This window comes from Pleurodeles waltl, chromosome 9, assembly GCF_031143425.1.
Source record: "Pleurodeles waltl isolate 20211129_DDA chromosome 9, aPleWal1.hap1.20221129, whole genome shotgun sequence".
NCBI classification, from domain to species: domain Eukaryota; kingdom Metazoa; phylum Chordata; class Amphibia; order Caudata; family Salamandridae; genus Pleurodeles; species Pleurodeles waltl.
Window position 1 is genome coordinate 204,530,315 of NC_090448.1, and position 16,381 is coordinate 204,546,695.

General features: G+C 46.2%; 1 protein-coding gene across 1 annotated transcript in view; it reads left to right on the forward strand.

Annotated features, from left to right (window-relative positions):
- The window catches only part of CFAP20DC (CFAP20 domain containing), a 1,731,599-nt gene that overhangs the window by 725,500 nt on the left and 989,718 nt on the right, over positions 1–16,381 (forward strand). The window contains exon 11 of the mRNA XM_069206541.1: positions 1,288–1,416. Coding sequence (XP_069062642.1) covers positions 1,288–1,416 — 129 coding nt within the window. The remainder of the gene's footprint in view (positions 1–1,287; positions 1,417–16,381) is intronic.

Consider the following 16,381-nt stretch of genomic DNA (forward strand, 5'->3'; position numbering starts at 1 on the left):
AAGGGAAGGTTTAAGCCTGACTAGTGGGTACACTTGCCAAGTCGAATTGGCAGGTTATAACTGCACGCACAAACACTGCAGTGGCAGGTCTGAGCCATGTTTACAGGGCTACTTAGGTGGATGGCACAACCAGTGCTGCAGGCCCACTAGTATCATTTGTTTACAGGCCCGGAGCATCTCTAGTGCACTTTACTAGGGACTTATTAGAAAATCAAATATGCCAATCATGGAAAAGCCAATTATACATACACTTTACACAGGAGCACTTGCACTTTAGCTCTGGTCATTAGTGGTAAAGTGCCAGAGTACCAAAAACAGCAAAACAGAGTCCAGCAGACAGTCAAAACATGGGAAGCAGAGGCAAAGAATACAGGAGAGACCACGGCAAGGATGCCAGGCCTAACAGTCCATTTTAAAAATGCATTCCATGTCTGTGATGAGGTCTATGATTTGGGGGTGCAACTGTAGCGGTGTTTCTCCTGTGTATAACCTGTGAGAACATCTCAAATTTGACAGGAGTACTGCATACTCACGACTGCACTTAATGTTTGGATATGTAACTATTGGAGCCTTTCAAATAGTTTATTTTTTTTTGAAGTGATGGGTTCTTGATATTGGCAACAGTTCTGTAGACTTACAACCGCCTTTCACGTCATTAAAGACATTAATGAGTTGCCAGTTGAACAGCAACAGACATTCTTCTCTGTATGGTTTGTAGTTGCACAACATCCTTTTACTTCCCCTTTTGTGTGTCCGGCTGTTCATAACGTCAGTCAGACTGCAGCACACTTTCAACCGCCAGCCTGTTTCTGGTGGTTTGCACCGCCAGGAAGAGGCTGGCGGTAAGGGGTGTCCTGGGGCACCCCTAACAGGGCCCCGGCCAGCTTTTCACTGTCTGCATAGCAGACAGTGAAAAGCGCGACGGGTGCAACTGCACCCATCGCACGGCCGCAACACCGCCGGCTCCATTAGGAGCCGGCTCCTATGTTGCGGCCTCATCCCCGCTGGGCCGGCGGGCGCAAACTTGGTTTGCGCCCGCCGGCCCAGCGGGGATGTCGTAATGGAGGCCGCAGGAGTGCAGCCGCACGCCGGTTACCGGCCAAGGTCGTAATGACCCCCATAATGTTAAATGTTGTGCTCCATCATTGATGTCATGTAAGCCAATAGCGATGTCCTTTGTGATGTTGTGTGAGGATGCATAGATGCATTGCTTTCTCTATTCTTTGTACATTTTAAGAGTTATCGGAGTAAGTCTGCTGGTGAATCTTCCTGTTTTTGTCTTTTTAGTGCTCAATGGATCAACAGATCATCTTATCATTCAGCCACATCCACCGCAGGATGCATCAGCAGAGAGAAGTAGCACAAGAAGACTGCGAGTAAAGAGTGCTGGCAAGGATAACAATGAAACCGGTAATGGTAAGGTGACTACCCAATATTGATAATAAATATTTCCTTAGGAAAGCCTCAAATTGTTCATTTTTATGTCCTTCTTAAAAATGTCTCATTTACCTTAATTAAGCAAAGAGGGTGAGCTTGGCACACACTGTTTACTCGGCTTCAAGGTCATTTGAAATGTTTTAGCCTACGCCTAGCAGTGGATTTTTAAAAAATGTCTGCTTGTCATTTTTCCCGCTACTGTAGTAAAATAATTATCCTGTTTAAACCATGTTTCAAACTTTGGTCCCAGCTTAGTGATCTAGAGCTAATGTTCAGTTAGTCTAGAAAGCTGAGGTAGTTCGTCCTTTTGCCAATAAAGATCATAGCATGCTGTCCCTGTCTCCATTTGCTTTGATCAAATATATACTCGCATCTCAGGGTTTGGTTATTGCTTGATTATTAGGATTATTTGTCAATCAGGTTTTGCGCATGCATTATTTATTGATCAATGATATTGTTAAAACAAAGACACATCGGTAGGGATTTCTTGAAACATAGAACAGCAAATCATGAATGAGTGTGATAACAGTGAGCTATTTATCACAGTAGTCTGTTCAACCTCTATTTTTTCAGGATAGACATTGCACAATATGACTGCCCTAATGATGTCAGCCTTTTTCCTTCCTGTGCACACTATACATTATTTCCAAAACTTTTCCAAACGTAGTTTCAGGTTCTCTGCTTTCTTCACTATGCTTTTGCATGGTTGGACACATAGTATACATCAACGAGATATTCCTCAGTAATCCTTAAACATGCACTTATATATATATTGACATGAAAAACAAAAGGATAAAGGGACATTATAGTTTGTTGAAAATGTCGTGTTAAAACTTACAGTTTTAATCAATCAAAAACAACTGAAATTCACAAGTCATAGTTATCTCAAGCAACTATAACTTGTGTCCTAATGTAACTGTAATTCGTGCCCTGGAAATGCTGTGCTATTTACTTCCCATATTGACATGTTCTATGACATCATTGATAACATCTCTGCAATGTCTGACATTTCATTGATAACACTGTACACTGCAAGGTTAAATATATATATATATATATAGATATATATATACACATCATAGATGCCTGTATTATTAAGCCTTTATTCCTATCTATTAAGAGCCAAGTGAGTTTTACAACATTTAAGATTTTTTGTGCTAATATAGATAAAAGTATTGACTTTTAATATGCTAACCCTCCCTTCAAAAAAGGGATTTAAGGATTTCATATGCTGCTGAGACATACAATGGCGGAGCATAGAGGTGGTTGTTATGCATATCAATCAATCAATCAAATATTTGTAGAGTGCGACTTGTCACCTGTGCAGATATCCAGGGGCTAGGAGAAGGTCTTCACCCAAAAAGCTAGATCTTGAGCCCTCCCCTGAAATCAGTCAGCTGTGGATGGTGCAGAGGGGAAGGGTGTTCCAGGCCTTGGAGGCGAGGTGGGAGAAGAAGTGCTCTCCCACGTGGCAGCAGTGAGTGCAGGAGATCTGAGCGAGGGCCAGTTGTGCAGAGCGGAGGTGCCTGCAGCAGTGTTGGAAATTCAGATGTTGGGTCAGGTAGGAGGATCTATGGTCATAGAGGGCTTTGAGGGCGTGGGTGAGGAGCTTGAAGTGGCATCTCTTCTGGACTGGGAGCCAGGGGTTGTCTTTCAGGTGCTGGGAGATGTGGGCTCCCTTGGGTACTTCGAGAATCAGTCTGGCGGCCACGTTCTGTATTGATTGAAGCCTCTGCATGAGTTTTGTGGTGGTGCCTGCATAGGGTGTGTTCGCGTAATTAATGCGGCTGTTAATGAGGGCCTGAATGACAGTCTTTCTTGTGTTAATGGGGAGCCACATGAACATTTTCTAGAGTATGCGTAGCATATGGAAGCAGGCTGAGGTGACAGATTTGACCTGACATCTCATGGAGAGCTTACTGTTTAGGATGATGGCGAGGTTGCAGGCATTGTCTTTTGGCCTGGGGGTAGGGCTGAGCTCTGACCGCCACCAGGAGTCATTCAAGAGGGCAGTGTTTTTGTCTAAGAGGAGAACTTCGATCTGTTAGTACATAGTGATTTGAGATACAACACTGTTTAGAATAGACAATATTGCTGTCAATATGTAACAGAGCAACAAGAGCCAGGTAAGTTGTAAATAGACTTAGTGATAACAGTGGACTGTAGTAGAAGGAGTGTGCTGAGACCTACAAAGGGAAGATGCAGGTTCAACAATTACGCTTAGACTCATTGTCAATAAGAGAGTAACATAAAAATCCATCAGTATTGCAGGAGCAGAACAGTGCAGTGACTGGTCCTGAAACTATTGACTGCCCAAAGGAAAGGTGGATGACGGAGCAAAAAATGAAAACGAGCACACCATGAAAATCTGTCATGCAGCATATTAAAGAGCTTTTAGCTTATGACCATGACCTGAGTAAACAGAGAGAAAAGCTCAAACTTGAGGTTTCATAAATTTGGTCCTGCAAAATTGTGCATCTTCTATGCTAAGTACGAGCCTAAGTGTCCTGTTTTTTCTTAACTTTATGCTTCACCTCCAGAATTCACCAACATCCTTCAGAGCCTCACTTAAATCTTTAGAAACAATGAACTACAAATGTAAGTCGAATAATGGAGTGGGCAGATGGTATCAATGGAATGGTTGTACGGCACGACTGGAGGAAAAAGCTAAACTAAAATTCAAGTTTGAGGGATGGAATAAGGGCAGTTAGGCCGAAGAGAGGGGAAACGTGGCAATGGAAGACAGAAGGCATGAGTGGATCCTTAATGTTAGCCATGGATGCCTTGGAAAATGTATGACTCACTTAAATCCTAGAAACTGATAACGCAGCTAACGGAACTACAGATGTGAGCTATGCACTGGAGAATATTATTCCATCAAGGGACACCCAAGGACCATTGGGCACCTAGTGTTCTTTGTACCAATATTAACTGCATTGCTATGAGCATTGATATTGTTTTTCATAAACTCCTTTGAATACATTTTATTTGCTGTTTGATTCTTTGCATCTAAAGTATTGTTACTTGGGACCAGTGTGTTTTTATATGTATATGCTAGAGAAGGCATATGGAAAGCAGGAAAGTTATTAAAGGGAAATGGATGTGTGGCAGTACTTGAGAAAAACACTGAATGGAAATTAGGATTTGAGAGCATGAATGAGAGAAATTAGATGAAGGAAGTAGTGCAAGGCAACAGAAGGGACATGAAGTGTGGATCCAGAGTATTAAATGTGGATCTTTTACTCTGGCATGTGGAGCCACGGAAAGTGCATACCTTTGTCTTATTTGAAGTGATAGTCAAGGTGATGTCAAAGGTCAGATGGTACAGAATTTCTTCATTTATGTAGGCTACATGCCTGGTTCTGAATTATTATAGGGTGCTACGTGGGTATCTTACTCCAGTACTGATATTGTTTTTGTAAATTGTAAAACCCTACTTTACAGAAACAGGAATAAAAATAAAATCTGCTGCTTTGTCTGCTAACTCATCCAAGAGTTGTCAGTGTGAATACTTATGTTTTTTAGATTGAGCGTATGTTCATGAAACAGACGTCCGTTAGTTTGCATGTTATTGTATTTGTTGAAAACCAATGCCACAGGATGCATGGGGTTTATGATAGTTTTAAAAATAATCGTGCTAGCTGCTGTCAAAAGAAAATAGATACATTACTGTGGTTGCCCTTGATCTGATTTGCATGCTGCGTCTTGACATCCAAAATGTGAATTGATTAGCATAGCTGGAAAATGTATATGCTGTAGTGTTGGGGGCCCTAGGCCCTCATGCTACTAAAATAACTGACACAGACGTAGTAGTATAGTGGTTAGAACTGGCCATGGGCACGTGTACCCAGCCCTTTTTATTGGCAAGGTCACCTGACCGGTGACACCTGTTAGGTGGGTGTGGGGTGTGTGGGAAGCCAGCCCTCAGCCGAGTGGCTGGTTAAACACTAGAACGTGTCCAGCAGGACACTACATTCCTCCCAAGCTTTATTGAGGAACAAAACAAAGTCCGACCTGTAAAAGACAACACAAAATCAAAACACCTCCATCAGTCTCTTGGACACGAAAAGGCAGGCCCCAGTATTGCAGTGGACAGGTGCAGCTGGGAGCACCCGGACACCTCCGCAAAAGTCCATAATTTAACCAGGTACACCTGGGCACGAACACTGTGTGGATGGAGTTCAGACTCTGTGACAGTCAGATGGTTGATTAAGTGTCCACTCATGCACTGTGGTTCAGTCCTGTGGACACTCGTGGCGAGGCTGGTGGTGTAACCAGTTCAACTTGTTCAAACTTGGTGCATCATTTGAATTGGGTGCATCAGGAGTGTTGGTGGAGTTCGCTGTAAATATATCTCTTGAGACATCCTCGCTTTGTGACGGCCATTTCCTCAAAGACTGATGACATCAGTGATGGTGTGAAGTCCTCCTCTGAAGCCTTGGCACATCCTGATCTTTTGTCATTGGAGCAGCTCCCCGACCACCTCTCGTTTGTGGATTCTTCACTCTGGAACTTCCTTGAGGTCCTTTTACTGGGTTTGCCACAAGACCAGCATGGACTGTGCTGGGCGTGGGCCATCTGCGGCTCCTGCCGGAGACGACAGGAGCCATGGTAAGTCATACGTGCAACCGCAAGGGTGGCTGGCTCGTAGTCAGTGCGCTTGCCAACATGGACCAGATGTAGGTGGGCTCTCAGATGGTCTCAGGGCAGTTGTCTCTCACGTTGCCAGGAGGATGTCTAGTTGTTGTCGTGGTAATTCACTGAAGACAGTCTTGGTGTGCTGTGACTTGTTGGAGTCTCCATTGCACAGCCTTGTTCTCTCCTCGACTTCATCGATGAGGCAATGTCACGTCCTCTCTTGCGCTTGGGGAGGCCCCTTGTTAAGGTTGCCACAGGACTGCTTGTGGTCTGCGCTGGGGCTGCTCGTGTACCGCGTCAGAGTAGCTGCAAGACCTCCGAGGAGCCACTGCCTAGTCACTCGTGCAATCACAGGGGTCGATTGGTCTAGGTCACAACTCGCTCTTGCCACAGAGAGCAGGATACAGGCAGAGTGAGCAAGTTGTCATTGGTTGACTGGTTCCTCAAAGCATCAAAGCAACGGTGTAGGACTCCAGTCTGGTGTGTAACTGCTCCTTGGATGGATACTGTGATGCACATGGCAATGATGGTGCTTGCTGTTCGAAGACCTGGACGACGAGTGATGTTGCTGGAGTGAGGGTGACTGGAGGGACTTCACCATAGCTAGTGCAGTCTTTTTTTTCCTTATGTGCAGATGCTAGCAGTGATGCCATCTGCTTTAAGCAGCCGGTAACAGGTGGCTTGGACGGTCACACTGTGAAGCGTGGGGCAAGTATGCAGTTCGCGCATGACATCTTACATTTGGTACTCCCGCTGAGCTGTCTCAAGTTACGTCACCGCACCCCGGTGGCTGTCTTGTCTGTGGGTGCATTCTTCCTTTGTGGCATGAGTCCTCCATCTCTCCACCCTGTGATCTTACACTCTTGTACTCCTGTGGTCGTCAGATGTTGCAGTGTGACAGGTGTTGTCACACAAAACTCCTCTCTTCCATTTTCACAGCGTGACGTCGAGCCACGCTCTCTTCTACTTTGCTGTGGTGCTTTCTCAGTGTTGCAGTGGTGGCATCTTGCCACTCAGTGTGTGCGACTCTCCTCTTGCCTGTTACGAGTTTCTGCTGACTTCGACTTGATGCAGTGTGTGGGAGGACACTCTTTGAATAGTTTCTGGCCCGTTGCAGGGCAGTGACGGCGGGTCACTTACTTTCCCGCCTCCTCTTCACTTGAGGACCCAGTGCTTGCGCCTCAAGGCAGCGCCGTCGCAGCACTAGGTCCTGCTTGAATCTGGGCGTGCTTTTCAAGGTTGGTTGCTTCTTGCAACCTGCTGTGTGATGGGCCAGCGGTGGCCATCTTGTATCTTGGTAAGGCCGGCTGACACGGCCTCATCTCCTGTGCATTATGTCATGCTCTCGGGTCTCTGTCCATCTTCTCGGGCTCCTGCCCATGATGTCAGCTTCGGTGGCGCAGCTCTCCGTGCACCTCTGACATGGTCCCTTTTCCTTCTGGGCGTTTTTTTATTGACGCCTGGCATGCCCCTCTCTTATCTTGTGGTGATGTCCATCATTGCTGGGGCATGTGGTGTTCTTTCGGCGGTGGCGGTGGCGGCGGAGGGCCGCCAGGGGCTGAGCAGGTCATGCGCGCTCTCCTAGTGCCTTGTGTGGCACTTAGGTCCATTGCTCGCTGTTGCAGCTAGGTTGTGACAGTTGCAGTCTTCTCCTTTGCTGTGCAGCGTCTTACGCGTTTTTTCCATCCTCTGCACCCTCTCTGTCTTCTGCGCGGTTTTCATGCGCGGGCACGCTGTTGTTCTTGTACAGTCACTCTCTGGGGTGTTGCTGTAGACTTGTCTTCAACACAGCTTGTTTCGCTGTTTAAAGCAGAAACAAGGGTGCAGTACCTACTTTGGCCCATAGATGCCATTGTTGCACTTCTTTCCAGTTGGAAGACTGTCTTTCCTCCTAGGGACCTCATTTCTTGAAGTCAGACGCCGGAGAGGAGCCATGCTGCCGGGAGGAGTTCATCAGGCCGGAGGGGGCTGCAGGTAAGTGCATTTTTCTTCTTTTTACACTTTTCTCTGTCCTTTTCTTCTTTTTTTTCTTTAGACAAAAGACAGCCTTGTGGGAAGAGGGAGGCAAGTTACTGGTCGGGAGGGCTCTGGGTACTTTAAATTTGCTGTTTTTAATTCTTTTTGCCAGTGCATGGCAGCACCATCACAATAGTGTCCACGGGGCCCAGCAGCCTTTTGTCACACTGCGGGCCCGTCCTCATGGTACTTCTGAGGGGGAGGGGGGTGGCCCTGGGCATTTTTACTGTACTTTGGTGCGTGTCTGCAACTCTCACACTTTCTTCCTCATACGTGGCTGCAGCAGTCTTCCCTCATGCTACGGCCTGTGTCTTGGCTTTCCTGGCAGTTTGGGGGCAGCCCTGGACATTTCCTTTTAGTTTCTGGTGCATGGCCAGAACCTCTACGCATGGCAATACCATTTTCACTGCGCGGCCGCAGCAGCATACCTCACGCTGCAGTCCGCGTTACCTTTTTGAAGGTGGGGGCGGCTGGCCCCGGCCATAGTTTGATATTCCCTTTTATTTTTTGATATCCTACGGTGCGCGACAGCACCATTTTCTTTCCTTATGCGTGGCCCCAGGAGCCTTCCCACACGCTGCGGGCCACGCTTCAGCTGACATTTGGTGGGGTGGCTCCGGGCATTTGCACACAACGCTTCTTTGGTGCGCAACAGCACCACTCATGGCCGCTGCAGCCTTCCTTAATGCTGCAGGCCGTTTTTGGTTTTTCTTCCGGGAGGCTAGGAGGGAGGAGGAGGCCCTGGGCACTTCACGCCTCGTGCCTCGTTCGGTGCAAGGAAGCGCTTTCTTCATTAACGGCGACCCTAGCCCTATTGGCAGTGCTGCAGGATGCTCTGTGGCCCCATAGTTGGTCGCCAGCACCTACCTCTTCCCCATGCACCGGCGGGGCTGGGGCTGCTACGGCCTTCCTTTCCCACCTACTCCTCTTCTTGCGCCGGTCGCTGTCAAGACATGCGGCTGCCTTATGCAGAGGCATTTTTGCCCCCACGCCCTGCGTCAAAGTTCCTGTCTGCAGCCACGTGGGGTTGCAGTACCCAATTGTCGCCATTGTAGTGTGGGGGCCCTAGGCCCTCATGCTACTAAAATAACTGATGCAGACACAGTAGCATAGTGGTTAGAACTGGTCACGGGCACGTGCGCTTGACCCTTTTTATTGGCCGGGTCACCTGACCGGTGACGCCTGTGTTGGGTGGGTGTGGGGTGTGGCTGGTTAAACACTATTCTTTGTCCAGCAGGATACTACATATGCCAGCTAAGCGGCTAGCACTTTCCCGCGCTTGAAAGTACAGTACAGGTGGCACCACCTCCCTGAAGGGTGAGGGGGCCCGAGTCGCTGAGCAGCTTTCATCGTCTCGAGATCTGTCTGCAATTAGTGATTATGGAAACATTTGAACGCGTGAAGCAAACCGAGCGGCAGCGGGACCAAGAAGAGGACTTGTTCAGCCTTGTCCAGTCAGGTTGTTTAAGAAAAATAAATCCTCTCATCTGCAGCCAATACATCAGCCTGACAGCTGCAACGACACCTGCTTTCACCGTGACACCGAGACCGAGGTGAGAACATTACTTTGTTGTCTATCTCTTTAATCGTTTGTCTTTATTATCGTTGTCAGCATTTCGAATTGCGTTTTCCTGTAATTGGGGCAACGCTTTTGTCATAGCACATGCACAGTAAATACAGCAACAATTCTGCTCAAAGGCTCTTTATGTAATGATGCGACTGTGTTTTCCCTCTTCAGAAGTCCTGAGCAAAGCTAAGAAATTCAGTTTGAAGCATCTGCTACCATTTAAAGAAAGCATTTATAACCGATTTGGGCGGAAGAGCCGGTATCGGCGCAACAAACTACTCCCCGGTTATTGAAGGGCAGCTGAAGCTGTGTTCCATCTTTAGTGCGTTAATGTGCTGTGCTGCGACGCCTCCTTGTCCGAGCAGCCACGTGTATGCACCCCTGCACAGAACTGCTGAGTTCGAAAGTAATTTGCGGTTTTGCATGCATCACCAGGGTGCGCATTAACAGCATTGAAAGAACACTGCATTCCCACTACAGTCTTGGCTGTCTTTTGACCCTGTGACCGGGAGGCAGTCAATCATACATGTGACAAATAGAATTACACACGTTGTATGCAGTAAATAATGATATTTAGGACCCAGATCTTGAAACCAGTATTACATTTCATCATTACACCTAGGTGAAGCAAATTCAGTATGACTAAAAGTACTTCAATAAAACGAACCGTTAGTAATTACTTAGAGACTTGTCAGTGAGGTGTAGCCCACTAACATCCTAATGGCTCAGCAAGTTTGGAAGTACGTCTGGGTCTTCCCACTTCACGCAGGGTGGCTAACGCAACACACAATCAATGGATGGTAAGGCTTGAATCAGTCTGAAGCAATTTGAGTCATTTTGGGTGCATTCTTCTATTTAGATTTGCTCATCTGCAAAGCCATGTTTCAGTCGCTTACAAATTAGCATTGGAGCCGTTTCTAAAAGAACAGTTCAGTATGAACTCCTAGACCCCAGCCTTCTGAATAGGGACGCAAACAACTGCAGACGTATTTCCGCTTCTTCGACATTTTTATTGAAGTGCAGCTTGAATGTCGATGAGAAGGTTGGTTTGGGCAAGGCCTATGCATACTCACCCACCCAGGGTGACTCTGGCAGCACAAAGGAGATCACTACAAATAAATAATTTTCCTCATTACATTCATATCACAGACTCCTAAAATAGTCTCTTATAAAGTGAGTTAATCTCTGAATGAACACTAACAAATTGTGTCTGTGCATGTTTTTCGGGACAAAGACACAGCTTGTGGCTTCACTGGTTCAGTGTTTCCAAGAAGCCACGCAGAATACAGAATTATAAAAAAGTGTTACTTTAAATTACACTTTCTGGCCAAGGACATATATCTTTTTTTACAGTTTTAGTTTTTGGATTAACATAGGTTGTGGGGAAAGAGCACACATGAACAAATTGGATTTCCGGACTTACTTGGTGAACATCACCACAGAAGCACTGACAAATCAAGGCACATGGATTTAGTAGCTTAAGAGCAGGGGCTACAGCTAGCAGTGGTAAGAATGTAATTTTTAGTGTCCATAATCAATAAGCCTCCGTGTCCGAGCTGTGGTCGTTGTCTGAATGAGACTTGTCACAGATACCTGAGCAACAAAGAGTCTGAGACATTGTCAGTGCTGCGCCTCCCTCCCTGTATATCCTTTTCACGTATGTCATGCATGGGCTCCATATCCGGTCAAACTTGTGCAGTCTATCGTGCATCATAGTTGACAGTTTCTCCATGGCATATATGGACCAAACCTTTCTCCACCATAGCTTAAGCGTTGGGTGGGGGTGGGGAATCAGTGATTTCCACATTTTGGCTGTTCTAACGTAAGCCGCTAATAGGAGGTGGGTCAGCAATTTTCCCTGTGGAGTGGCCAAAGGGTAAATGCTTTGTCCGCCATAGTATCCCAAGAATATCATTAATGGGTCTTGTGGGAGTGTGGTATTGGTAATGGCATGTGGGAGCAAAGGTATGTCCTGCCAGAGCCTTAGATGTGAGCGCATGACCATCAGGTGCGGAGTAGTGTGCCACATTCTCCATAATCCTTCTAACATGTGTCCAGACTGCTGAACATTTTGGTAGTTTTGTGGATGTGAGGTACCACCTTGTCAGTACCTTGTAAGCATTCTGTTTATGTTGTACATTTATGGAGGGGCTAGCTGACCTCCGCTAGATTGATGTCCATGCGTCATTGGGCATTTATGTCCATAGGTCCCTCTTCCACCTGGCATACCTATAGAGCCAAGAGATCCCCCTGAGGCGCAAATTGGTGTTGTAGAAAGAGTCAAGGTGTCCAGCTCTACAATGGCTCAGCAGACTCCTGTTGTGTTTGGTATTAAACACTGTGCTTTTTAACCATGAATATGATGCTCATGTTTAGGATTAAAAAGCAGATGCTCAGGTAGCACCCTTAGAGGGTGTCCACCAAGTTACCCAGTCCTGTACTGTTTTGGTGGGCTCTCTGAGCCACTGCCGCCGAAGACAGAAGTCTGACCTCCTGACGGTGGTGCTAGCACCTTGGCAGGATGTAATACAAAGGGCCTAAGCAGGAAGGAGGTCACACTCCCTCCCTCCGAGGCATGCTAGTGAGATTAGCATCAGGGCGATGAGCCTCAAAGGCTTCCCCCACCTTTCCTGTGCCGAGAGCTGTCCCCCAAACGGAGGACAAAGACATTCCTGCCCTGCATGTCCTGGCAGGCAGGACATTAGCTATGCAAGAGGCGTGCACCTCCCTCAAACTAGCTACACCTTTGAGGTGGGCTAGGAGGCCTGCACAGCCAAGGAAGGGTTCTGCCCAGAGGAAGTCATTACTGCAGGGTTGGACCAGCCGCAGGGACAGTAGTCCATTGGCCACTGTCCCTCACACCTTTAAATGCCCCCTAACCCAGGATTCAAGGGTCTCCCCTGGCATCAGAACTTAGTTCTTACCTGGATAAGAATAAAGAAGTTCAAAGAGACGTCAGCACTTCTTACCTGGATAAGAATAAAGAAGCACAAAGAGACGTCAGCACCAACAATAGGACCTGGACTCCAGCCCCTTCGCAAAGAAGAGGACACAGTGATCTAAGGGGACCAGTACTGGAACCTAGTGCCCGATGTGTGCTAGAGGTGAACACACATTGGTCCCAACCAGAGGGACCACTGTGGACACCAAAACCCGAAGGAAGATTCCCCTGACTTGTGACACCAGTCCCCTGTAAATTGCCAGAGTAAAGAAGTGCCGAGATCGAAGAACTTCAACCCGATGGGCTCAGAGCACCTGTGCCTAAAGAAACCTGGTGTCCGGCATCTATGTAGTGGGAGTGAGGCCGGTGCCAAGTTTCATGCCTCTTCTCCCCGCTATACGACCTCCAGCCTCCAGAAGCCTGAGGACTACCCTTGCAGCTTCTAAGACTTGTCTGTCACCAGCACGGAAACCGACAGCCACACACTGTTCACTGACTCCAGGGTACCCCTCCAGCATAGAGACAGACATCGCCAGCGACCCCTCTCTTGTGGGACTTCAGCCTGAAGGATGTGACTTCAACTGGAACAGCAAAGCATCTTTGGCATGACCAGCCCAGTGATTGTCAGCTAGGAGCTACCGCTGCACCTGGAGCTACCAGACAAGGGGGTGAAGATCCATGTGCCAATTCCTGGCACCCCCAAAGAACTCTACATCTGAAAGAGTAGATTGTGAGTCCACCCCTAAGTCCAGTTTTGCAACTGAGTGCAAAATGCTCCAGCCACTGCAGACAGTTCAGCACTAAGGACAGCCAGGTCACCTCTACAGCCATACTCCCTGGGCAAGGTAACAAAAGTCTGACTATTGAATGTTGGTCTAGGTCCCTGCAGAACCCTAAGTTCCCGTGGGTTCGTCGAACTCACCCTACAAGTGCCTGAGTGTACACTGCTATTTTCCCCATTGATTGCAATGGAAGCCCTTTAAATCTACAAAGTACTGTATTTTCTAAAGACTAAACATTCACAACTCCGGTTGTACAAAAGCTACAAAGTTTGTTTTGGTGTCTAAATTAAGATTAAAATCTAAACTATTTTTCTAAATTGTTGTATTTCTGTTGAGTCATGTCATTTACTTATCGTTCATGTTGTAATTGTGAAATGCATTACACATATTGCTTTAAGTATATTGACTGCTCTTTGCCACACTACCAGGACTGAGCTATGGTTTGCTGATAGTGAATCCGAAGTCCACTACTGGGTATTGTGTTGGTATTCCATGGTAAGACTACCTAGTCATACCATATAATACCTTCACCTTGCTACAAAGATAAATTTACTTACAGGCAAACTGAAGAGCTCATTACAGCCAAAGTAGTTGCCCACCTGGTCTCAGGTTACGTGTTAAATTGAGGCGAGGACTTTGTGAATTATGACTTTCTCTGTTATATTAGGACATTAATGGTTTTATTCCATTGCATGCTGAATTATTCAAAGTTTCAATTGTTTATTTTCGGTTTCACCTCTCAAAAAGTTAAGGTTTACTTTGGTCTGCCGTAACTTTGAAAAGTGATACTAAGTGACAATTTAATATGTTTAATAAGTGATCATTTTCAAATGGGAGGATGTAGGAATGTCAAGTTTGATCTCTAATGAATTCCAATTTGAAATCCTCTTTAATGGTAAAGTTAGATTTTTAGTCACAATTATGAAAATGACAATTTTAGAAGTTTGTAATTTTCTTCTTCTCATAGCCATTTGATGTATGCAGCCTGAATTCTGGGTCACATGACTAAGCGCAGCTGGCAGTTAATCTTTGTGTATTGTTCCCAGACAGTGAAACAAAGGGGGAATAAGTGTTGACAGGATGGGCAATCTCCACTTGAATGGAGGGAAGGAGGTGGTGCTGTCACCCACCCCACGTGCCATTCAAAAAGTCTTTGCCTCAGCACACTCACACAGGGTTTCATACTAGTCTTCTGTGCCACTAGATATGCTATGGCCAGGGAAAGGAGGAAGGAAATTCCAAACACCTCTTTAGCTCTTTACCTGACCTAGAAACCTGGTCTACTTCAAAGTTGGCACCAAGTATAAATATTGGCCCCTCAGAATGTTACTGAAAATATGGAAAAAGGAGAAGGCCCACTTTGGCTAATGCATGAGTTAGGACGAAAATGTACAGAATCGTGCATGGTTTAAGAAGAGTTCAGGCCTAAAATGTTCGTGATGTCCAAATAGAGAGCCAAGGATAGAGAGGAACATTTATCCATAATGCAGCTGGAAGTAGAAAGCCACAACACGAAAGCTTGAGCCATAACTTGATAACACACTGACTGGGAGGGCGCACATTCTGATCCACGTTCACAAGGGAAAGTGTACATCATGGTGGTTTTGGAAAGGGAACATGATAAGCTTTGATGCTTGAAGGCCAGCAACTGTGCAAGGGAGGATAGACAGAAATGTTTCCAAGCGTGGAGTTAGCTGAGGAAGGACATACCTCTAGGCTTCAGAACCTGAGATCAAAAGCACCATGATTATTAACAAATGTATCCATCGCAGATGTGTAATATTTGCTTTCATGTAAATGCGTAATTAGATGCTTTCCCAAGGAGAAATATTACTTTGTGCTAACGTAAGTAGAGATAACAATGTACCAAGCAAGCACTTAAATCAATATGCATGACAAGTGATAAGAAGCATGCAAGGCATTTAGAGACTTTAAAATATGTTGTTCGTGATGACGTTGAGTGCGATTCAGTCACTGAGCTATGCTGCCCTCCCGGCCGTGATTCATAAATGCTCATATTATTGCCAAACAGAGTTGTCGTTCTTTCATTTCCTGACTCCACAACATCTGGCAACCCAACAGTTCAGTACTCTTCTGCACCTTTGAAAGTATCAGAAGGACTGTTGTGCTGCTCTGCTACAAGAAGGACTGCTACTCTGCTGTCCTGCTGCCTGAGTGAAAAGGACTGGACCTGCATCTTGAACCCATAACCACCAGAGTGACTCCATTCAGAGCGTCAGGGACAGAAAAGACTTCAACAACCTAGAACCTGGACTTAGTCTGCTGCGAGTTGTGCGCCCCCAACTTGTGGCAATCTAGTCCTGGACCCTTAGAGTTGGGCCTGAATGTGCTCTTCCAGACAGACTGTGGTCCAAAGAGAAACGATGCATTGTGATTCATCGCTGTGGAGCTGTGCAGCCTTGCTATGGAAACCTTGCTGCATGACCCATCCCGATGCAGGATCTTGAAGCTCCTGGGAATCATTGCTGCATGATGGTTCCCCGATGCAGGATCTTGCAACTCCTGGAACCATCGCTGCCTAACGCACCCTTGATGTAAAACCTCACATTGCAGGCATAAATCATTACTACATTATGCATCCGTGACATGGGACCTTGTAACGCTCCACAACCTGCATTTAAGGTACTTTGTTCAGTTAGCCTAACTTGGTCCCTGTATCCTGCCCGCATTCCATCGCAGTTTGCCCCGGTCCTGGTCAGGTGCAAACAGATAACCTCAGTTGGTGCTTTGTGCTTCTAAGCACCATTTTTATATAAATCTTTAGAACTGCATACTTCTGCTTTGTTGTTTTTTTGTGTCAAAAAATGTATTCCAATTTAATCTAGTTTTATAACCTGGAGTGGGATATTTCGTATGTTGTCTTTTCCCTTTATAGCTGTCTGAAGTGCTGTATAAATACTTTACACATTGTTTCACCCTAACAGAGAATATTGGTTGCTGTTTGAATAGGATTTCAAGCCCCTTCACAGTAACCATACA